This window comes from Triturus cristatus, chromosome 4_1 (assembly GCF_964204655.1).
Source record: "Triturus cristatus chromosome 4_1, aTriCri1.1, whole genome shotgun sequence".
NCBI classification, from domain to species: Eukaryota; Metazoa; Chordata; class Amphibia; order Caudata; family Salamandridae; genus Triturus; species Triturus cristatus.
In genome coordinates, this window is record NC_140585.1 from 426,556,157 (window position 1) to 426,581,661 (window position 25,505).

The 25,505-nt window shown below is 48.0% G+C and overlaps 1 protein-coding gene across 1 annotated transcript in view; it reads left to right on the forward strand.

Moving 5' to 3' along the window:
• The window catches only part of PWP1 (PWP1 homolog, endonuclein), a 312,398-nt gene that overhangs the window by 207,118 nt on the left and 79,775 nt on the right, over positions 1-25,505 (forward strand). The window contains exon 10 of the mRNA XM_085652559.1: positions 10,602-10,663. Within this exon, the coding sequence (XP_085508685.1) occupies positions 10,602-10,663 (62 nt within the window). The remainder of the gene's footprint in view (positions 1-10,601; positions 10,664-25,505) is intronic.

Genomic DNA, 25,505 nt, shown 5'->3' on the forward strand with positions numbered 1-25,505 from the left:
GGCACGGGGGCAGCGAGGGGTACAGAAGGAAAAAACGGGCAGAGACACGGAGGCAGCGAGGGGTACAGAAGGAAAAACCGTGCTGAGAGACACGGGGACAGTGAGGGGAACAGAGGGAAGAAAACGGGGTCGGACCACGAACAGGCAGCTGGGGAAGACAGAACAGCAGTCACAGACACAACAATGAAATACAGGCAATACAATAAAACAGTAGAGCGGAAGATGAACAAACCTACGGCCTACCACTGGCCACCAGGGATGAGGCGCAGGTGGTAGCCTGCGGGTGGTGGAGGGCCTCGAATTTCCTCAGCAGCAGCGGCAGCTGGGGCAGGGGGACACAGGCGGTGCTGTGCGGAGGGGGAGCGACCTACCTGGAGGGGTCAAGGGTACACTAGATGTGATGAGAACTCTAAAATACTACTTGGACAAAAACAAACACTGTGAATTGTAAAGCAGCACATACTGGCATGAATTCGTCTAAGAAACTCATAGCTAGCTGGTTAGTGGCTAAGTAATTATGTGTTGCTGTGATGTAAAATGTTAAATTCCAGAATTTTGCAGAGGAAAGCTCAGGGATTAGACTCATAATGTGGCCCTGCAGTACTGCATTAACTTTGGCTGCAGGCATGATTCCCTAGTAGGTAATGCCTGTTTTGCAATTTATTTCCCGAGGAAATTTATTTCTGTCTTCTCGCCTTTCAAACTCCCCTCTTGGGTTGTACATAATGTTGTTTGCTATTATCCTCTATGGTATAGCTATAGCAGAGAATCCCATGATAGAGAAGGAAAAGTTTACCTACCTGTAATCCTAGTTCTCTATCACGAGTATTGTCTCAGAGTCCCTAAACAACCTGTTTGTCATTCTAGCTGCTCTAAATTTCCTTGTGAAAAGTTGCAAAAGGTTATGTTCCTTTTACTGCATTTCCTTCAAAGCAAACTAACATGATGGGTAGGCTGGCTGCCTTTGGATTCCTTAGAGCTACATTGTTGAGTTTGCGCTGTCTGTGCTTAGCCTATCAAAGACTATGTGTTCCCTTTACTTGGTGTTTCATAATCAGATTTATTTAATTGGTGTTTATTATTAATTTGGCTTATTGGAATTTATTTTTTATTACCAAGAAATTTAGAAAATGCTTTGTTTATAGGCATGTTTTTTGTACCTGTAGTTATTTTGTAAATAATTTGTTCTGGGATACCCTATGTGCGCAGAGATACTCTGCTGTTTATGGATTCAGAAAGAATACCCATGATAGAGAACTAGGAGTTCGAGGCATATGAGCTGCAGATTGTACACTTAGCATAGATCGCCATCTGGTGTTGGGCCCGGATGTTTGCAGTTTGTTTTTGTTCTTTGGACAGTCTTTGGAAGTCACGAGTTCGGTGACTCCTCCTTCGGTCCGTACTGCGCATGGGCTTCGGCTCCATCCTCAGATTGTTTTTTTCCGCCATTGGGCTCGGATGTGATACTTCGTGCTCCGGCTTCGAACTTCTATGGTTCCAGCCGCGACGGAAAATCCTCGTTCTTCGAGTTTCTTCATCTATCTTCATCTCTCGAAGCGGCACTTTTCTCCATTCCGCACATCGGCACCGGCCTTCGGGCCCTCCTCGACTCCGGTCCCGGCCGATGGAAAGGACTCCGTTCAAAAAGTGCCCAAAATGTGGGTCTAAATTTCCCCACACCGACCTCCATCAGGTGTGTAACCTTTGCCTCTCTCCAGAACACGAGGCTAGAGACTGCCCCGCCTGTAAGTCTTTTCGCTCAAAAAAGACCATCCGGGATCGAAGAGCTCGACGCACCATGGCGCACTCATCGACCGCGGCTCCACCGGACATCTTCGGAGACGACACCGGAGCTTCGGGGCAACAACACACCGAGCAGGAGGAAGACGTCGTCAGCGCTTCCGAGGCCGACGACTCCGACGTGGAGGACATCACACCGGCGCAGAGGGTCGTGAGTACTCTACCCCCTCCCACCCCCGCGCCCAAAACCAAAGAGACTCAGGTTACACCCTCGCCTGCAGGCCTGGGTAAAACCAAGCACATAGCTTCTATCACCCCACCTTCGGACCCGGTGTCGAAGCCTCACAAGTCTCACGGCAGCTCGGGCTCGAGCCAGCCGACGCCTGGTGCCGATAAACACCGTCCGGCACCGAAAAAAGTGACGCCCAGCTCGACTCAGAAGCCACCGGTGCCGAAGCCTGGACTCTCGGTGCCGACAAAACACAAACACAAATCCCTCGGCACCGACGCTCCGGCGCCGAAAACTACTTCGACGCCGAAAATACCGTAGGTTCCAAAAAAGCATGGCGCAGAGAAACCATCAAAATCCTCGGCTCCGAAAACATCGGTGCCAGCGGACGATTCGGTGCCACTGGACCTCTTTACACCAGATCCTTTACAAAAGACCTTATTTAAGGATCCAAAGACTGTGCTATTGACTTTAGTTGTCAAGAAAAGACGTCTTGACACACCGGCTCCTCCTCCACCGCCCAAGCGGAAGGACTCTGCTACTTCTCCTCTCAGAGTGCCCTCCCCACTACCTCCCCCTCCCCCTCCTCCACCTCTTCCACCCCCTCCCAAGTCTCCGCCACCCTTGCCTCATCATTCCCCGACCCCGTCCCCAGATCCGGATTACGGGGATCCAGATTATGACCCGGTGGACGCCCCAATGGACCCCACTCCACCGGGGACCCCAGACCCATGGGAAGATTACCAAAACCCTGACATACCGGATGTGCCTCAGGACGACCTATACCCATCCAGGCCGTCTCCCCCAGAGGACTCATTAGGGTTTCACCACTTAGTGCAGAGAGCAGCACACTACCATGGGGTGGAAATGCATAGTGAACCAGTGGAAGACGACTTCTTACTGGATACATTTGATATTCAGGACAAGTCCACAGCTATCTTGCCCATGCTTAAGGGTGTCACCAAGCATGCTGCAGAGGTGTTCAAAGACCCTGTCAGGGCCAGGGTCTTAAACCCTAGAATAGAAAAAAAGTATAAGGCGGCACCCACAGACCCTACATACATTAAGGGCCCTGCTCCTTTAGATTCCCTAGTTGTGTCCACAGCTAGAAAGCGGTCTAACTCCCAGTCCTCAGGAGAGGCCCCACCGCCAGATAAGGAATCCAAACTTCTAGACGCGTCTGGCAAACGCACCGCCTCACAAGCCGCGAACATCTGGCGCATTGCAAATACACAAGCGCTGCTTGCGCGCTATGACAGAGCACACTACGATGAGCTTGAGGCTCTTATACAGCACCTCCCAGAACAACACAAACGCAAAGCTCATGACCTGATACAGGAGGGTAAGCTAATTACTAACACCTCCATTAAATGTGCCCTCGATGCAGCCGACACTGCTTCTAGAGCCATAAATACTAGTGTCCTGCTTCGTCGTCATGCCTGGCTCAGGATCTCAGGGTTCAAGCCTGAAGTCCAGGCATCCATACTAAATCACCCCTTTGACCAACAAAATCTCTTCGGGCCAAAGGTAGACGAAGCATTAGAAAAAATGAAAAAGGACACAGACACAGCAAAGTCTATGGGGGCATTACAATCACAGACCCCTAAATGCTCCTTTCGACGCTCATCCTTTCGTAGCACAGGCAGAGGCTACTCCACCGATAGCGCCTCTACCTCCTACAAGTCCCCTCCTCAAAATACCTTTTCAAAGGGCTATCAAAGGGGTGGTTACAGAGGCAACAACAATAAGGGCAGGGGCAAAACTAACACCACCCGTTCTGCCACCCCGCCCGCACAATGACTTCCCTCCGCTCCCCCCAGACCATCCCACTCCGGTCGGGGGCAGACTACAAAACTTTATCCACGCATGGGAATCCATAACATCGGACAAATGGGTGACCCAAATTATTCGGTCAGGGTACTGTCTCGAGCTAACATCTACCCCACCCAATATCCCACCAAGGCATCGTCCAATATCTCAAGAACATTCCACACTGCTCAAACAGGAGGTGCTCTCCCTCCTCCAAAAACACGCTATAGAGCAGGTCCCCGTCAATCAGCAAAATCTAGGGGTCTACTCTCTGTATTTCCTAATACCGAAAAAAGACGGGACCCTGAGGCCCATTCTGGACCTCCGGCCTCTAAATGCATACATACATTCAGACCATTTCCACATGGTCACCCTACAACAAGTCCTCCCGCTCCTCTGTCAGGGAGACTTTCTCACTACCTTGGATCTGAAAGACGCATACTTTCACATTCCAATACACCCTTCTCACAGGAAGTACCTCAGGTTTGTTGTGGACGGTCAACATTACCAGTTCACAGTTCTCCCCTTCGGGGTCACCACCGCACCACGGGTGTTTACCAAATGCCTAGCAGTTGTAGCAGCACACCTCAGACGTCAACATATTCACGTCTTCCCTTACTTAGACGACTGGCTCCTAAAAGCCGCGTCCTACAACCAATGTGTGCAACATACCAACAGCACCATTCAACTGCTCCACCAGCTAGGCTTCACGGTGAACTACCAAAAGTCCCACCTCCTACCATCTCACACAAAGCAATATCTCGGGGCCACTATAGACACCTCCAAAGGTATTGCCTATCCAAACTCAGCCAGAATCGCAAGCATACAAGCCTTGCGCCAAACGTTCCTTCCTCAACACTCTCTTCCAGCAAGAGTGTTTATGAAGCTCATAGGGATGATGGCATCTTGCATTTTCATAGTGCCCCATTCAAGACTCCACATGCGTCCACTCCAAGAGTGCCTAGCACGACAGTGGAACCAGGCCCAGGGACAGCTGACGGATCTGGTGTTGGTGGACGGCCGCACCCATCACTCTCTGCAGTGGTGGAACACCACAAACCTTTCCAAAGGGCGGCCGTTCCTGGACCCGGTTCCTCAGGTGATTCTAACGGCGGACGCATCGCTCTCCGGCTGGGGAGCGCACCTCTTACACCTCACAATGCAAGGTCTATGGACGCCACTGCAAAAGTCGCTCCACATCAACCATCTGGAGCTCTTGGCGATCTTTCTAGCCCTAAAATCTTTTCAAAAACAGATTTCGGCCAAAGCAGTCCTCATTCGCACAGACAATATGACTGCAATGTATTATATCCAAAAACAGGGGGGGACACACTCTCCCCAGCTCTCCCGCTTAGCCCAGAGCATATGGAGATGGGCAATTCCTCAAAACATCTTTCTCCTGGCACAGCATGTTCCAGGCGTACAAAACACCATGGCAGATCTGCTCAGCAGACAAACGCAACAACTACACGAATGGGAACTGCATCCACAGGTTCTTCGCCCATTCTTCCAAAAGTGGGGGCATCCTGAGATAGACCTCTTCGCCACCCACGAAAACAAAAAATGCACAAGCTTCGCCGCCAGATACCCACACCCATTGTCCAAAGGCAATGCGATATGGATGAACTGGTCAGGCAAATTTGCATACGCCTTTCCACCTCTCCCGCTAATTCCATTAGTGGTAAGGAAGCTACAACAGCACTCCCTCACACTCATTCTGGTAGCTCCAACATGGGCCAGGCAGCCGTGGTACACCACACTACTACAGCTCTCAGTGGTACCACATCACAAACTGCACCTGTCCCCATGCCTCCTAACTCAGAACCATGGAGAAATCAGGCACCCGGACCCAGCTCAGCTCAACCTTGCGATCTGGCCCCTGAAATCTTAGAATTTGGGTACCTTAACCTTCCCCCTGATTGCATGAAAATTATCAAGGAAGCCAGACGTCCTACCACTCGAGCATGCTATGCCGCAAAGTGGAAGAGATTTGTGGTTTACTGCCGTAACAATACAATCAACCCTTTAGATGCATCCATACAGCACATCATATGCTATCTGCTCCATCTTCACAGGTGTAACCTGGCATATTCATCCATACGCCTACACCTAGCAGCGATTGCTGCTTATCTACAAAACAGACAGCATTTATCACTATTCAGAGTGCCCGCTATTAAAGCCTTTATGGAAGGCCTTAAACGAGTAATTCCTCCCAGGGCACCACCTTCCCCTGTATGGAATCTAAATGTAGTTCTTACAAGGCTAATGGGTCCGCCCTTCGAACCAATGCATAAATGTGAGCTACAGTTCCTCACCTGGAAAACAGCTTTCCTCGTAGCTATCACTTCCCTTAGAAGGGTTGGTGAAATACAAGCGTTCACTATACAGGAACCCTTCTTACAAATACATCACAGCAAAGTGATACTTCGTACAAATCCAAAGTTTCTGCCCAAGGTCATTTCCCCCTTCCATCTCAATCAATCGGTGGAATTACCGGTCTTTTTCTCGCAACCTCAATCTGTTGCGGAAAGGGCCCTACACACACTTGATGTTAAGAGGGCTTTACTGTACTACATACAGAGAACACAACCTTTCAGGAAAACTAAACAATTGTTTGTTTCCTTCTCTCCACCACATAAAGGCAACCCCATCTCTAAATCAGGGATAGCTAGGTGGATTGTAAAGTGCATACAAATTTGCTATCAAAAGGCAAAAAGAACATTATCTGTTCCACCTAAAGCCCACTCTACTAGAAAGTTAGGGGCTTCTATGGCTTTTCTAGGGAACATACCCTTAGATGACATCTGCAAAGCAGCCACATGGTCAACACCGCACACCTTCACAAAACATTACTGTGTAGACGTGCATTCCAAGCAGCAAGCTAGTGTGGGCCAGGCTGTACTAAAGACACTTTTTCAAACCGCTGCAACGGATACCGGTGGTCGCCGCTAAGGGTGGGTACTGCTATATAATCTATGCTAAGTGTACAATCTGCAGCTCATATGCCTCGAACGGAATATGCTGCTTAGCAGTATGCATCTGTTCTTGGCATGCAGAGCTGCAGAGTTGTACACGCCCACCCGCCTCCCCGGCTACCTGTATCCGTTCCAGTCCATCTTATTTAGATACAACACACATGGGTTTCTCACTGTTATTACTACGCTCCATCATTTCCCTGTTGGCGAAAAACAATCTGAGGATGGAGCCGAAGCCCATGCGCAGTACGGACCGAAGGAGGAGTCACCGAACTCGTGACTTCCAAAGAACAAAAACAAACTGCAAACATCCGGGCCCAACACCAGATGGCGATCTATGCTAAGTGTACAACTCTGCAGCTGTACATGCCAAGAACAGATGCATACTGGTAAGCAGCATATTCCTTACAGGTAAGTACCTTTTCCTTCTCGTACGTGTCAACATTTGTTACTCATAAGCTACATTTTGGTTTTGTATATATTGTAGTAGACACCAGTGTCCTCATTAGGATGGACTTTACATAGGCCAAATTTAGGAAGCTTTCTCCTTTTTGCCCTATTAGTCATCCAACAAATAGCGTTATGTGTCGGGAAAGCAAAACTCAGAGTAAGATTTGGGAAATATATTATGTTGGAATTGGGCTTTATGTTTACCATAGCATGCTGGAACCATGGCAGGGGCCTGAAGGTTATGCACCAAAGGAGTTGAACAGGATCAGAATTTAGAAGTGAGAGGGTGCTGTAACAACTTTATGAATACATGACAATTTTTATTCAGAGCATGATCAGATCCATCCAAGTGTTTTTAGAAGACCGTTGCAGTGCAGTTTTGTACAGCAGATTGATTTGGGTTTTAGGCTTGAGGAACCGGTATTTTGCAGACGTCAGAACATGGGAAGGAAATGACTTAACTGACTAAAATAAGTTCAATGTAATGTTAATGCAAAAATTAAAAGATCCATTTTGCCGCCCTCGGAACAGGACTAGCGCTCGCCAGTGGCCTTCTGCTGTGGGGTTCAATTGCAATCGTTCAGGCCAGCAGTGGCAGGGCTGGTGGCGGCAGGCCCACCTAAAGATAAATGAGCCCCCTTGTATTCTGTAACACTCTCCTCTTACGGCGTTTATTGATGATCTTTACTATCATCAGTATAATTTGCTCACACGTATTCAGTTTCACGTTGTATTCTATGTCCGTTTGTTAATTGGTGACATTTCACTGTCGCATTACTTTAACTCAAAGGTGTATGCCTAGGGCTCGCCTATATATGTAGGTACCTCTCAATGCTATCTTCCAGCGGTGCTTGTCTCAATCTACTTCTTTATGCTGAATCGGCATCTCGATTTCGTATAAGCTCTTGTAAATAGTTTTAAATTCAAGTGTGAAAAGGGTGCTTTGTGCTGGCAGAAAAGAGGGGTGGATATTTGTTTTGGGCTGATCAGTGGCACGCACCTACTGTATCCTACAGTCTTGATTCTCTCCTCCGCCTCAGCGATTGCAGGACGTTTGAGACTTATATACAGACACCTGCTTCTTCTATGTTGCTCTAATGGTTATGAAGAGGCACATGGGCTCCCAATGGGGATTTTCCCTTACTTCACAAGCAAAATTACAAGAAACCGAGTGTGCTTTTTTTCTTGCACTTATATTATGATGCACCGATGGAAGGCAAAAGTCAACGTGTCAAGAGGTCATAGAGACCAAAAGCTCAGTGCTGAGGATTTTGTGCTAAATACTGAACACTGACTATTTTGGTACGATACTTTAGGTCAGTGTTGCATTTAAAATGTCTCAAACATACCATAGCTAAGAGATTTTGGACATTTTATGATCCTGTGTCAATTTTCGTATGACACGTTTCGTATGGAACAATTGTCACTATATATGAAGCTCAGTGTCCAATAATGAAATGACACAACAGGCTACAAATGGCTATGGAAAAAGTAGACTACGATTCAAAGAACTTTGCACAAATGAAAGAAGCATTGGCAAATACAATAGTCCTGGTGTTGTCCTCCAGCTTTTTGACAATTCTTCTTTTGCTTTGTCATGGTTTTTTGCAAAACTTTGACGAACACCCAGCAGCTTCTAATCTAAAGGCAAAAATATTTTTTGATCTAAAAAAGGGCACATTACCATAGAACCTCGTTGTGTGTGGATGTGCTTTTTACCTCATGCCGTAACACATAGTGAGGTCAGTCAGTGGCTGAAGTGGGCTGATGCATTTCCCCACTGATGCATGCTTGAGTGGGCTGGAGAAAAATGTAAATAACTTAACCGCAGACAAATGCACACAATTTTAGTAAAATCAAAAGGTTTTGGCTAACACAGACCTAAGAAAAATAAAGCCAGTATTTCAGCAATTGTATGCCAGCCTCTTGCTTTTGAGAAAGGAAGGAAAGAAAGGAGTGGAAGAAGGAAAAAAGGAGACGAGGAGGGAAGAAGGAGAGGAGGAGAAAAAAGTAAGGTAGGAGGAAAGGCGAAAGGAAGAAGGGAGGAAAGAGAAAGATGGAAGAAATTGGAGAAAGGAAGAAGGAAGGAAAGAGAAAGATGGAAGAAAATAGAGAGAAGGAAGGAATGAAATAAATAAAACAAAAGTGTTCTGAGAAATGCAACTTAGACATGATAATGGGCTGTTTTCTTCCTGGGCAAAGTCTATTAAAGAACCATTGGCGAAATTGAGTCCAGATTAAACATGTTCTGAAGAATTGTCTGTTTATGAATTCGCATGTGCAATATTGAAGTTTCCAGTTTTTGTACTGCATGCAAAGTAAAAAGAGGGTAACTTTACAGTTTTTGTTCTCATACAGACTGACCCTTCCAGAGTAATGGTGTCAGAGCTCAAAAGGTAGCATTGGCTTCCTGAGGCGGCTGGTTTCTGAGGAAAAAATAGTTTAGATCGCCAGAGTAGAGTAACTTATGCAAGATTCATGCTAGTTTAAAGATGCCTTATGCTTCTATAGAGAGACATTCAAAGTGAGACAACAATTGGTGAGATGTGGCCCTGCGTACTTGAGCCCATGGCACACCTGGCAGTTGCAGATAAGGCTGCTGTAATGGGGACATGGTCCAGTTTAGGAATCCATATGAACATTTAGTTTCCACTATCCACCTTCAGAGCACAAGGGATTTAACTATCTGTAATCCAAGTAGGAGTTGAAAAGCATCCTCCTACGATTTTGAGTTGAAATTGTGTTGTTTTGATTTGCTTGTAGTTTAAAGTTTGTGTCCCAAAAGAAGCCAACAAATGGAAGGCACAAGGTATTGAGTCACGGTTAAATGGGATGCTGAATATAATATGAAGAAAGCAAGAGGAGATCGTTTTTGAGTGGATTCAGCTTGAGATGGTGGCGCATCAACTGTGCTCGAATATTATTGTTAACCCATCGTGGCCCATTGGTCCTACATCTTTAGTAGGGGGGATTTGAAGATAGTAATGAGTGGCGAAAGTGTAGAAGTGACTCAGCATGGAATGTGGCCTGTGCTCACATTCGTATCACAAGTGTAGAAGTAACGCAAGGGGTTAGAGCGGTTTACATTAGAGACACAAGGTTCCACCTGTGCATTGATGAGAGTAGAGGTGAAGGAATCGAACCTTGTGAGAAGCTCCTTGTTGTTTTATATTAGGGTTGCAGGAACAAGGGCTATTTTTGTGTGTTGATCGTTGTATTTCGTATCCAAAAAGCCTAATTGGTTTGGATACCAGCTGACCAGTATTGTGTTCCACTGTAAGTATCTTATTGTAATTGCATTTCTAAAGCTGTTGGTATTAAAAAAAAAAGTTAATTCATACATATGTGCAACTTGTTTTGCATGTGTTATGTATTTACCATGTTGTTTTTTCTCATAGGTCCAAACCCTGCAGTTTCATCCTTTTGAAGCACAGACCCTTATTTCTGGTTCTTATGATAAGTAAGTAGTGTATTGGTATTCCTAAACTAACAATTCTACAAAAATTTCTGCTAAATATGGTCTGAAGATTCCTCATCTTATTAATATCCTCTAGGCACCTAACTAGATCTGGAAAACAATTTCCACAGCAATAGCTCTCTAGTGTTGCCAGATGGTGCCACGCGCATTCAGTTGCAGCTTTGACCACCCCAGCTGTGTACCGAATATTGATGTTGTCAGTTACTCTTTGCAATACCTCATTGATGGCAGTCCAGAGCTCTTCTCTATGTTTCACCACTGAAATTCCAACACAAACTGACAGCATCTAGGTCATACCTTACATCCTAAGGTGTCAGGTTTAAATCCTATCAATATTTAAGCAATACCAAAAGATGTTGCATTTATCAGATCCACACAACGTATGTATGTGGTGTCTTTCATTCGCCCAAGACCCCTCACTTTCGAGTCTTGCTCTTCGATGCACGTAAAGGCCATCAGGAATCCAGTCCATGCTCTTTTTGACCATGGTACAGAAGGACACTCCATGACAGTCCCTTCCACTTCTTCAGGTGTGCCAGATGACTGGGACAAACCCCCTCCCACTTCCCCCCAGGGATCTTCTAGCCAGAAACACCTTAAGAATGTATTCTCTTCTTCCTCGAGGGAACAGTGTTGATGCTAGAACCATTCTGAGACTCAAGACTGTTCCCCAATGCCAGCTTCTTACTCATCGCCAGAGCTCATTCTGGTTCTGGATGATGATGATGCCTGCATTGCTGACTCCTTACGTTGACCCTTCTCACATTGAGGCATTTTCAGGATAGCCTGCTGACCTGTGGGACACTTCCCAAGATTGGCTGTCATTTGGCTCCCTCTTTGACACCACACAACTCCATGCTCCACAGGCTTCAGTCTCCACCAGGCTTCTGAGGAAATCCATTCCCATTATGGCACTCAATCAATCAATCAATCAGTGACACTTGTAAAGCGCGCTACATACCCGTAGGGTCTCAAGGCGCTTGGGGGGGGGGGGGTGCCGCTACTGCTCGAACAGCCAGGTCTTCAGCTTCTTCCTGAAGGAGAGGTGGTCTTGGGTCAGGCGCAGGACGGACGGGAGGGAGTTCCAGGTCTTGGCGGCCAGGTAGGAGAAGGACCTTCCTCCTGTAGTCGCTCTTCGGATGCGGGGGACGGCGGCGAGGGCGTGGTTGGCTGATCGGAGGTGGCGTTTGGGAGCGTAGAAGTTGACTTGGCTGTTGAGGTAGCTCGGGCCTTGGTCGTGTAGGGCTTTGTGTGCGTGGGTGAGGAGGCGGAAGGTGATTCTCTTGTTGATGGGGAGCCAGTGAAGGTCTCTCAGATGTCCGGAGATGTGGCTGGATCGTGGGATGTCGAGGATGAGTCTGGCTGAGGTGTTTTGGATCCGCTGGAGTCTCTTCTGGAGCTTGGCGGTGGTCCCGGCGTAGAGGGCGTTGCCGTAGTCCAGTCGGCTGGTGACGAGGGCCTGGGTGACGGTCTTCCTGGTCTCTGTGGGGATCCACCAGAAGATCTTTCGTAGCATGCGTAGGATGTTGAAGCACGCCGAGGAGACGCTGTTGACTTGCCTGGTCATGGAGAGGGAGGAGTCCAGGATGAAGCCCAGGTTGCGTGCATGGTCTGTCGGTTTGGGTGCGGTGCCCAGGGCGGGAGGCCACCAGGAGTCGTCCCAGGCGGAGGGTGAGCACTGACCCTCATGCATACAGCTCTGCCTATGACAATGTCCTCAGAGCTGACTTTGGTGCTGCCTCTACATCGGTGAATATTATCCAAGTGATTACAGAAAAGGTTTTTGGCAATTTCAATGACAAACCCCTATCCGAGCAACTTGCTTGGGCCCAGCAATTTGCTCAGCTGGAGGAACTATTCAGATCAAATTCTGATACCCTGAAATACCCTGAGACTACAGACATGCAGAGGATTGCAGTTCGGAGGCTGACCACGTCCTCTCTCCTTGTAGTCCACATTCTGGCCATTGCATTGGCATACAAAATGCAAGGAGCCTTGACACTTCTCCACAATAGGACATTACTTATTGGTTAGAACATCTGTCAGAAGACATTTGTTAATTTACCTCCCTGGCATGAAAAGCTTCAGAAGCTCTGGAATTGCCCTCACCCACTCTTGAGACAAACTTCAGTACATAATTGAAATGCATCAGTCATTCTCAGCAGTTTCTGAACCCTTGCTGCTATTTGTTGAAGCACTCTTAGATGCGTGGGAAAAGCTTTTGTTGATCCCTGCGATCAAGTCCACAGACAACTCCCACATAGCCATAGTCTGGCCCCTTCTGACTCAAAAGGTTTGCAGACAGACCCTTCTCCGTAGTGTTTGGTAGTCCAAGTCTCACTACATCTCCTAATTCTTGTCCACATCATGAGTCTAAATGACTTGACTCGTTGGTAAGATAGGCTTTGCATCAGGCAACCTAGCTCAGTGGCGTGCCAACACCACGTCTTCTTGACTGATATGCTCTCACTTTGTGGAAATTGCCTTATATGACCATAATCAGTCTTCATAAATATATGCAGATGACCTTCTGGGACATGAGAAGCAGTTGTTTGGGTATCTCTAAAGAGATCCTCAAGTGCGGCCTAGATTTCACTGTCATGGTGGTTTGATCTATGGCCAAAGTGGTTACCTTGTGCTGCCATGACTGGATGTGTGTCGCAGGCTTCTTGTGAGATGTTCATGGTGTGCTAATGGACACACCCTTCAATGGCGAGTGTATCTTTGGGAGAAAGGCAGACTTCACTCTGTAACGTGGGCCAAGTGAAACAGTTCCCCTTGGTAAGCTTTATGGGGCTTCTCCAAAGGACAATCTTAACAGCATACAGCAAGCTTTCCAATTGGTCCACAACTTTCAGTAGCTCTATCATTTTTTTGGGTACAAGAGTGGCCCTACTTCATGCCAATATCAGCCGCAGCTCTGGTTTCCAGCAATATCCACAGGATCTGCTGTCTCATAACCTCTTTAACCCTTTAACACCCCATTTTTCCTAACCAATTTCTGATAGTGATAATGATAGTGACGATCTTTCACTAATTAAATCAAAAATGCTGGATACATTTTTGATTTATTTTCCCCTCCAATTTCTCCTTTGGTTTCCTTCTTGGTGTCCACTCAGTTGCTGAATACAATTTCCTATATCCTTTGTTCCACAATTGAGGTATTCTCTGATTTGATTCACTGAATTTTTGTCCGTTTCCCCGACCTCCCGTCTCTTGGTCACTTACTGTCTTGGATAGCTGTGTCTTTTATAGCTTAAGCCCCCCTCCCTTTTTTTCTTTGGCACACATTTTTTAGGACTGCTCAGTCTGAGCAGTGGTTCATATTTCTTTATTGTTGCGCTATTAGTTATGAGTTGCTATCATTTAGATATGAGAGACGAAGATATTTGTTTTGTGAATTTCATATGCACTGCAATTATTCTGCATGGTTCTTTGCCCACTTGGCCACTACCCCTTAACCGAATGATCTCCCTTACAGGATCACTGCTTTGGTCTGTAACTATACATGGTCATTGGTCACTTGTCCATTATTATTTAGTAAATGTTTATATAGTATGTGAAGTCACTGGTTGGTCATGCCTAGGGGTAAACAGCACAATACATATTGCTTTAGGCCAACTGTGATTTACTATGTTTAAAAAAATAGTTTTCGGCGTGCCTCCACCGCATGGGAATTTTACTGTGAATTAATTTGTGTAAATTGGATTACCTTCTTGCACAATAGTAGTCATTCCATTTTTAGACCGAAGCATTTATTTTTATATTTATTTTTATTTGTCATCCATCACTGTAATTTACAATTGTGATGTTAACGGGGCATTTATGAATTAATTCAACATGTATTATGAAATGTAGTCTGTTTTTGCCTCTTCCTAAGATCAGGCAACATGGTGCTTTGTGTGTATTTCCTCACTGTTTATAACCACAAAAGGGTATTTCTAAGGTTGGTTGAGCACAATGGAAGATTGACTGTGACAAAGACCTTTTCAAGTCGAAACGCGTTGCTGCAATAAATCTTATTCACTTTGCAACATTGTGTGCGGTTTTGCGCTTCCTTTACGTTGGGGAGGCGTACCTGTTTTGAGATGTATATGTTCGAGGCATATGAGCTGTAGATCGTATACTTATGCAAAGATCGCCATCTGGTGTTGGGCTCGGATGGTTGCACTTTGTTTTTGTATTGGAAGAAGTCTTTGTAGTCACGAGGTAGGTGACTCCTCCTTAGGACGATAGTATGCATGGGCATCGACTCCATCTCCAGATAGCTTTTTCCCGCCATCGGGTTCGGATGTGATTTGCTGCGCTCCGGGTTGGTGTCCATTTTGAACCCAACTTCGGCACCCAAACCATTTCCACTCGACGGTATTGTCTCGATCGTGTTTCCCTTTCGACGCGCATCTTTAAAAACAAACACCTCGATCTTCGACGCAGGCCGTTGGGCCTATCCGCGCCGACCACGCCTTCAGTCAATGGAAAGGACTCCTTTCAAAAAATACCCTGGGTGTGGTGCGCAGTTCCCACACATGGACTGGCACGAGGTTTGTAATCTCTGCCTCTCCCCGGAGCACGAAGAAAGAAACTACGAGGCCACACAATGTAGACCCTTGGGATGACTACAACACAGATCCCGACCCACATAATGACCTGGATCTTTATCCATCTAGGCCATCACCGCCAGATGACAATATTGGGTTTGCCCAACTAATCCATAGGGCTGTCCAATATCACGGGGTACAATTACATTCTGATCCGTTAGAGGAAGTTTTCTTGCTTGAAACTTTTGCACCCTCGCAAAAATCCATGCACACTCTGCCAATGTTAAAAGGCATGCTTAAACATGCCCCAGAAGTTTTTAAGGACCCGGTCAGAACCAGGATTCTCAATACTAGGATAGACAAAAAGTATAAGCCAGCACCCAATGACCCAGTTTACATTAAAGGTCAGGTCCCTTTGGATTCTCTTGTGGTGTCAAATGCACGCAAGAGGGCAAACTCACAGAGTACAAGCGACATCCCTCCTCCTGATAAGGAGTCCAAGTTAATAGACGCATCTGGTAAACGTATTGCGTCACAGGCCACGAATCATTGGCGGATTGCCAATGCCCAAGCTTTATTGGCCAGGTACGACATGGCTGATTATGACGAGCTTGAACAGCTCATGCAACACCTTCCTGACCCGTACAAACAAAAGGCCAACAACCTTATACAAGAGTGTAAATTGATGACAAACACCTCAATTAAATGTGCGCTCGACGCGGCTGATACCACATCTCGTGCCATTAACACCAGCATTGCGTTGCGCAGGCACGCTTGGCTCTGGATCTCCGGATTCAAGCAGGAGGTGTAATGTGCAATTCTCAATCAACCCTTTGATGAAGAGCATCTTTTCAGATCCTCAGTTGACACATCTTCAGAAAAGATGAAAAAAGATACGGACACTGCTAAGTCCATGGGGGCCTTACAATTGCCTTCCCCTAGAGGTTCCGTTCGCTGCTCCTTCTACAGGGGTGGCTCCAAAACCGTTGGCTCGGAACAGCCCTCTTCTTCTTATAAAATCCCCGCTCAAACGTCCTTCAAAGGATACTTTCGCAGAGGCTACAGAGGCAACAATGGTAGGGGAAGAGGTCGCGGCAACAATAACCGCAATTCCCCTACCACCAAACATTGACGTCCCTGCACTTCCCCCCGATCATCCCACTCCTCTCGGGGAACGTCTCTCACAGTCCCTACCTGTCTGGAATTCAGTCACAACAGACACGTGGGTAAGACAAATTATCCAGTATGGTTATTGCCTAAAACTCACCTCTACTCCCCCAAATCTGTCTCCCAGACAATGTCCAATGTCCTCAGACTATCTGACAACAAGAGGTTCTCTTTCAAATACAAAAACATGCAATAGAATCAGTTCCATTGCCTTATCAAGGCACAGGGGTTTATTCCCTCTATTTCCTAATACCAAAAAAGGACGGCTCTCTCAGACCCGTATTGGACCTCAGACCACTAAACCTTTACATTCAATCGGATCACTTCCACATAGTCACTCTCCAACAAATGCTCCCACTACTTCAACAAGGCAACTTTCTCTCTACTCTAGATTTAAAGGACACCTACTTTCACATTCCCCTTCATCCCGCTCACAGGAAATATCTCAGGTTTGTGCTAGACGGTCAACACTACCAATTCAAAGTCCTCCCATTCGGGGTGACTACAGCACCCAGAGTCTTCACCAAGTGCCTCGCAGTAGCTGCGGCCCACTTACGAAGATAGCACATTAATTTCTTCTCTTAGCTGGACGACTGACTCATAAAAGCCAACTCACACAGCAGCTGTGTGCAACACTCACACAAAACAATCCTACTGCTTCACCACTTGGGATTCACGGTAAACCTCACCAAATCCCACCTCCAACCATCCAGCATACAATAATATCTAGGGGCTACGATAAACACTTCAAAATCTCTAGCGTACCCCAATCTAGTCACCATACAAGCTCTAATAACCAAATTTCAGCCTCAACACTCCTAGCGTGAGTGTTCATGCAACTAATCGGTATGATGGCCTCCTGCATTCTCATCGTCCCTTATGCAAGACTTCAAATGCGTCCCTTACAGGAGTGTTTGGCACGTCAATGGAACCAGGCTCAAGGTCAGCTAACAGATCTGGTGTTGGTAGACGACCGCACCCATCGCTATCTGCAGTGGTGGAACACACAAAACCTTTCCAAAGGGCAGCCGTTCCTAGACCCGGTTCCACAGATAGTGCTAACAGCAGACGCATCGCTCACTGGCTGGGGAGCTCATCTTGAAACCCATACCATTCAGGGCATGTGGACCCCAAACAAAAACAATTCTACATAAATTACCTGGAATTGTTGGTGATCTTGATCGCGCTAAAATCTTTTCACCTCCACCTCCTAGGCCAAACTGTCTTGGTCCGTACAGACAAAATGACAACAATGTATTACATACAAAAACGGGGAGGGGGGACACTCTCTGCAGCTTTCACACCTTGCTCAAAGCATATGGAGATAGGCCATTCCTCAGAACATATATCTCCTTGCAGAACACCTCCCAGGAGTACACAATCAGATTGCAGGTCTACTCAGTCATCAGAGACAGCAGATCCACGAATGGGAACTTCATCCTCAACTTCTGCTTCCATTCTTTCAAATGTGGAGCCACCCAGAAATAGACCTGTTCGCCACACACCAAAACGCAAAATGCCCAAGCTTTGCACCCAGCTATCTACACCCATTGTCCAAAGGCAATGCGCTATGGAAAAACGGGTCTGGCAAATTTGCTTACGCTTTTCCGCCTCTCCCGTTCATTCCACTAGTGGTTCGGAAGCTCAAACAGCATTCCCTCACAATGATCCTGATTGCTCCAACATGGACCCGACAGCCATGGTTCACAACCCTCTTGGAAATATCAGTAGGTTCGAGGCATGTGGGCTGCTGAATTCATATCTGTGCATAGATCGCCGCCTAGTGTTGGGTCCGGATGTTTGCACGTTGTTGTCCTGGAAGAGTCTTCGAAGTATCCTGGGATAGGTGACTCCTCCCCTGGACTACAGTGCGCATGGGCATCCTCTCCATCCTCAGATTGTTTTTTTCCGCCATTGGGTTCGGATGTGCTTATCTTGACTCAAGTTAGGAAAAACTTTTTCTAGGCCAAAAGGCCTTTAGTTCGCGTCGGTACTGTTCCCGATCGGTATCGATAGTATCTTGTTAGTTTCCTAACTTCCAGAACCAGCTTTTTCGCATCTTACCTGACCATCGACCCGTCATCGACGATGGAATCGAGGACACCATTCAAGCGGTGTCCTGTGTGTAATGCGAAATATCCCCACATCGACGTCCATCCGGTGTGTAACAAATGCCTTTCACCGGATCACGACGAATCTACATGTATGGCCTGTGCCCGATTCCGATCCAAGAAGACTCTCCGGAATCGACGAGCAGCGAGACTCGAGGCGCAGCAAGCGGCACCGGCCCCGGCCGACATCTTCAGCGCCGAGACCGAAGATGTCGAAGACGTGGAGAACCTACCCTCCAGTCCCGCTTCCGAACATGACTCCGGATAGGAAGACGTCGAAGAAAGACTCTTTCGCAGAGATGAAGACGACACCGAGGTAGGAGACTACAATGAGGCCCTAGGGGCCGAAGAGAGTAGCTCCGGTGACGAGCAAGGCCTACCCGTACAGACTGAGGATATCCCAGTGCGCCAGTCTATGGCTCCGGTCGAGGGATCGCCTTCGGGCCTTACCCAAGACCTATCCCGCAGTTCTTCGGCCCCGCCCTCTGGCCCGGCCTCAGACATTCAGCGGCAGCCATTAATATCCAAACCGGCTGGTTTCCCTTCTTCGAAACCGAAACCAAAAGCTGTATTGGTTCAACTGAAACCGAAACCGAAAGTGACGCTGGTCGGATCGAGGCCCACCACACCTTCGACGCCAGCGAAACCCGTCGGCACCGAGCGCACCAAACGAGACTTCGGTGCCGAGCTTGCAGCGGCCGACGTCGGAGTCGACATACGGAAAAAGACCTTCGTGCCAACAAACCTACTCGGCTCCCGGCACCGACGCAATCGGCTCCGACCCCAAAGGTCAAACTGCCTGCTGCGTCTCACACCGCTTCGACAGCACCACCAAAGGCACACTCATCGAAGACGTCGACGGCCATTACCGCCCCTCGACTCGATGACTCACCGGCGCCGAAGAAGTCCACGCCCGCCTCTACGGAACCGGTCGGCGCAAAGGAATCGATGGCGCTCCAGGTGCGACCCGTTGCTGCGCAATGCACCAAAACCAAAACAGTCCTCCAGGACACGTCGGGCTCCGAGCCAATAAAAGCTCCAACAGCCTGCTCGGCACCGGCCAACATTACTTTTGGCCTGCCACCATCCACGGCCCCGAAACTGTTCCAAATTAGGACACGGGTCACCCACACCACGATCACGCCTGCCGAACGCTCTCCTGCGGAGACGTCTCCATCACATCTCATCGACGCCGACACCGGCATGATGATGCTCCACAACAGGAGAATAACTTCTGAGCCAGCTTTGGACTCCTTCCGGATCCCGCTTAAGAGAAAGCTGCCAGTGGCTTCGGAACCAGTTCTTTACGAACCTCTCCATTCCCCCTACCAGGATCCACAGTCCTTCTCTCCCACACACTCCGACACAGATGTTTTGGAGTACTACATGGGTGACCAAGTCCCCTACCCCGGAGAGATGGACCCTGAAGGCCAACAGGACCCTGATCAAGCTTGGGATGACCCTGTAGACTCAGGTGCACCTATGGATGCACAGGACCCGCAACTCTATGGAGCAAAAACATCTCCCACAGAGGACACTGCCGCGTTCAACGCTCTAATTGAACGTGCTGCGGCCAATCATGGGGTGCAACTTCACTCTGACACCGTCGAGGACGACTTTCTCATGGATACTTTCGCATCCTCAGAAAGGAATATAAAGACTCTGCCCATGTTGAAGGGTGTCCTCAAACCAGCAAAGGACATCTTCAAAGAACCCACCAGGGCAAGAGTGATAAACCCCAGGATCGACAAGAAATACAGATCGGCGCCTGGGGACCCTACTTACATTAGAGGCCAGTTACCTCTGGATTCCATTGTAGTTGCGAATGCTCGCAAGAGGGCACACTCGCAAACAACAGGTGATGCTCCTCCCCCGGACAAAGAGTCCAAGGTGCTAGAGACCTCCGGCAAACGGGTTGCCGCCCAGGCAGCTAACATATGGCGCATTGCCAATACTCAGGCGCTCCTCGCTCGCTACGATCGAGCGCACTACGACACATTAGAGCAACTACTCCAACATCTCCCTGACCAATTCAAAGAAGGTGCAAAGATCCTCATCAGGGAAGGACAACTGCTCACAAATGCATCCATTAAGTGTGCACTGGATGCCGCAGATACAGCTGCCAGAGCCATAAACACTAGCGTCATGTTGCGACGACACGCCTGGTTGCGAATCTCCGGATTCAAACCTGAGGTACAAAATAACATTCTCAACCAACCTGTCAACCCCGACTACTTATTCGGGCCGGAGGTTGACACCACCCTAGAGAAAATAAAAAAGGACACAGACACTGCAAAGTCCATGGGGGCCCTACAAACACAGTCCTTTCGGAGCGGCTCCTTTCGTCGCCCCGGAAATAGAGGAGCAGGTAGAGGACAGGGGTCACAGCAAACATACAACAAGGGCAACACACAAAGCACCTACGATAAAAACACCCGGGGTGGATATCGTGGCTCCAGCACAAAGGGCAGAGGACGCGGCTACGGCAACACCAGGTCCTCCCCCAAGAACAAGCAGTGACGCCCTCTCCCTTCCTCCCGACCACATAACACCTGTCGGGGGAAGGCTACAAAGGTTCCTGTCCACGTGGAACTCCATCACCACGGACAGGTGGGTCAAAGATATTGTCAAATACGGTTACTGCCTAGAATTAACCTCAACTCCACCCACAATACCTCCAAAAAACCGTCCTATGTCCTCAGAGCACTTAACGCTCTTACAACAGGAGGTGCAAAGTATGCTACTAAAAGGCGCAATAGAGGTCGTACCCGTCCACGAGCAAGGTATGGGGGTGTACTCCCTGTACTTTTTAATACCGAAAAAGGACGGGTCGCTCAGACCTATATTAGACCTGAGACCCCTGAACCAGTACATTCTTTCCGAGCATTTTCACATGCTCACTTTACAGCAAGTCCTCCCGCTGCTCAAGCAAGGGGACTTCCTGGCCACACTGGACCTCAAAGATGCGTATTTCCACATACCCATTCACCCCTCACACAAGAAATACCTCAGGTTCACTGTTCAAGGGCAGCACTACCAATTCAAAGTCCTTCCCTTCGGCGTGACAACAGCACCCAGGGTGTTCACAAAGTGCCTAGCTACTGTGGCGGCACATCTACGGAGGCAGCACATACACGTCTACCCTTACCTGGACGACTGGCTCGTTCAAGCGAAGTCAGCCCAGCAATGTGCCAGCCACATGTCCTGCACCATTCACCTCCTTCACAGTCTGGGGTTCTCACTAAATTACCCCAAATCCCATCTCTAGCCCGCACACGTACAACAGTACCTAGGTGCGACTATAAACACTCTGGCGGCCACAGCTCAGCCAAATTTAGTGAGAATCAACAGCATCCAAATGCTGATTTCCAAGTTCAAACCACAACACTCCCTCCCCGCGCGAGTGTTCATGCAGTTGATAGGCATGATGGCCTCCTGCATTTTCATAGTCCCACACGCAAGACTACATATGCGCCCGCTTCAGGAGTACTTAGCACGTCAGTGGAATCAGGCTCAAGGACAGTTGAAAGACCTAGTGTTGGTGAGCGGTCGGGCATACAACTCTCTGCATTGGTGGAATCCACAAAACCTTTGCAAGGGCCGACCGTTCCAAGAGCCTGTTCCACAAATAATACTGATAGCGGACGCGTCTCTCCAGGGATGGGGAGCTCATGTACTCAACTACACAGTGCAGGGACTATGGACAACACAACAAAAGAAGATGCACATCAACATTCTGGAATTGATGGCAATCTTCCTCGCAATGAAAGCATTCAAAGTACACTTGTGCAACAAAGTCGTGTTGATCCGGACGGACAACATGACCACCATGTACTACATACAGAAGCAGGGAGGAACACACTCTCCACAGTTGTCTCATCTGGCTCAGAGCATGTGGTCGTGGGCCATTCAGAGGAACATGTTCCTCATGGCAGAACACCTCCCCGGCAAGGACAATCAGATGGCGGATCTGCTCAGCAGACACAGCCACCAGATGCACGAGTGGGAGCTACACCCGTCAGAACTCCAACCGTACTTCCAACAGTGGGGTCATCCAGAGATAGACCTATTCGCCACAAGCGAAAACGCAAAATGCCAAAGCTTTGCCGCCAGGTTCCCACATCCGCAGTCGCAGGGCAATGCGATATGGATGAACTGGTCCGGCAGATTTGCGTACGCTTTTCCCCCAGCACCACTGATACCGCTGGTGGCACGCAAACTCAGACAACACTCACTGACACTCGTCCTGGTTGCTCCAACGTGGGCACGCCAGCCGTGGTACACCACCTTTCTCGAACTTTCCGTGGTGCCGCATCAAAGGCTGCGGGTCAAACCCGAGCATTTGACGCAGAACCATGGAGAGATTCAGCACCCAGATCCGCAACAGCTGAACCTGGCAATCTGGCTCCTGAAGTCCTAGAGTTTGGCTACCTGAACCTGCCACCTGACTGTATGGACATCATTAAGGAGGCCAGGAGACCCACTACCAGAGCTTGCTATGCAGCCAAATGGAAAAGGTTCGTCATTTATTGCAGTAATAATGACATTAACCCGCTAGACGCATCCATCCAAAACATTATTTGTTACCTATTACACCTATACCGATGCAATCTGGCGTACACCTCTATACGTGTCCATTTGACCGCAATATCAGCCTATCTGCAAACCAGGCAGCACCTCTCTCTATTCAGAGTGCCTGCCATCAAAGCATTCTTGGAAGGACTCAAACGAGTCATTCCACCTAGCCACCCACCAGCTCCAATGTGGAACCTCAACTTGGTCCTCACACGCCTGATGGGTCCACCCTTTGAACCTCTACACTCATGCGAGATTCAATTCCTTACCTGGAAAGTAGCTTTCCTAGTAGCGATAACTTCTTTACGAAGAGTTAGTGAACTCCAGGCACTAACCATCCAAGAGCCATTTATACAGGTTCACGCCAACAGGGTCGTACTACGTACCAACCCCAAATTCATGCCCAAGGTAGTATCGCAGTTCCACATGAATCAAACTATTGAACTGCCTGTTTTCTTTCAAAACCCACAGACTGTCGCAGAAAGGGCACTCCATACACTAGATGTAAAGAGGGCTCTCATGTATTATATCGACAGGACCAAACCCTTTAGGAAAACAAAACAACTTTTCGTTGCCTTTGCCCCACACCACAAAGGTAACGCTATCTCCAAAGCAGGTATAGCCAGATGGATCGTTAAATGTATTCAAATTTGCTATCAAAAGGCTAAACGCACTTTAACGATTCCCCCACGAGCCCACTCAACACGTAAGTTGGGGGCCTCCATGGCTTTCCTAGGAAACATTCCTTTGCATGATATCTGTAGAGCAGCCACCTGGTCCACTACACATACATTTACCAAACACTATTGTGTAGATGTGCAATCAAAACAGCAGGCAGCTGTAGGACAGGCTGTTCTCAAAACTCTTTTTCAGACCGCTGCAGCTGGCACTGGTAGCCGCCGCTAATAAGAGGGCACTGCTATATATTCTATGCACAGATATGAATTCAGCAGCCCACATGCCTCGAACTGAATATGCTACTTACCAGTATGCATCTGTTCTTGGCATGTAGGGCTGCTGACATTCATATCGCCCTCCCTCCTCCCCGGCGCCTGTAGCAGCTGCAGCTCTCAGAATTACTGTAAAGCATGGTCATCACTTTCTGTATCTACTCCATCACTGCCACAATGGCGAAAAACAATCTGAGGATGGAGAGGATGCCCATGCGCACTGTAGTCCAGGGGAGGAGTCACCTATCCCAGGATACTTCGAAGACTCTTCCAGGACAACAACGTGCAAACATCCGGACCCAACACTAGGCGGCGATCTATGCACAGATATGAATGTCAGCAGCCCTACATGCCAAGAACAGATGCATACTGGTAAGTAGCATATTCATTCCTCATCAAAAGCTACGCCTCTCACCCAAGCTTCTCACTCAGAACCATGGAGAGATGAGACATCCAGATCCCAGTCAACTCAACCTTGGGATCTGGCACCTGAAATATTAGAGTTTGGCTACCTCAATCTCCCGCCAGACTGCATAAAGAGGCTAGATGTCCTACCACTAGAGCTTGCTATGCCTCAAAGTGGAAAAGACTTGTAATTTACTGTACAAATAACACATAAACCCACTAGATGCAAAACATAATCTGCTACCTTTTGCATCTACAACAATGTAACTTAGCGTATACATCCATTAGACTACTCCTCACTGCTATAGCAGCCTATCTCCAAAACAGACAACACCTGTCTTTGTCTAGAGTACCAGCTATCAAAGCATTTATGGAAGGACTTAAAAGAATAATTCCATCCCGCCGAATGTCCGTCATCAAAGGAATTTTCCGAAACCCTTCACTCCCTAAACTTTATATCTCACGTTCACTCCCCTACCCACATTAAAGGTCATCGGCTTGACCTGATCTGGTCCCTGAACTGCCCTGTGGAATCACTTTCTATCTCCCCTTGTTCTTGGTCTGATCACCACCTGATCTCCTTTCTCCTTCCTATTCTCCCTCCAGCTAAGCCCCCCCGGCCCAAAAACACCTGGGTCCGCTCATGGGGCCATGTCAACCTCGAGAATCTCTCTTCTCTTCTTACCCGCTCTCTCCCCTCTCTTCAGGGCCTTACCACCGCCTCCCAGGTTGATACCATAGATCAGTGGCTCTCCCATAGCCGCGACTCCGTTGCCCCGCTCAAGCGCATCTCTTCCAAATAAAGAGCTCAAAACCACCAAATTAACAGTCCGTCGCGCGGAGCGGGCCTGGAGGAGAAACTATTGCCCCACTTTGAAACTGGAATACTCTAACATCCTGAGCCAGTACAAAAAAGACATCTTGGAGGCTAAAACATCTTATTTCTCCTCCAAGATTTTAGCAGCAGAGAACCAGTCTAAGGAGATTTTTACCATCGTTCACAACCTGGCCTTCTGAGACCGAATTACTCTAAAACCAGTCCCGTCTGAAGATCTTTGCCTCTCTCTCAATGATTATT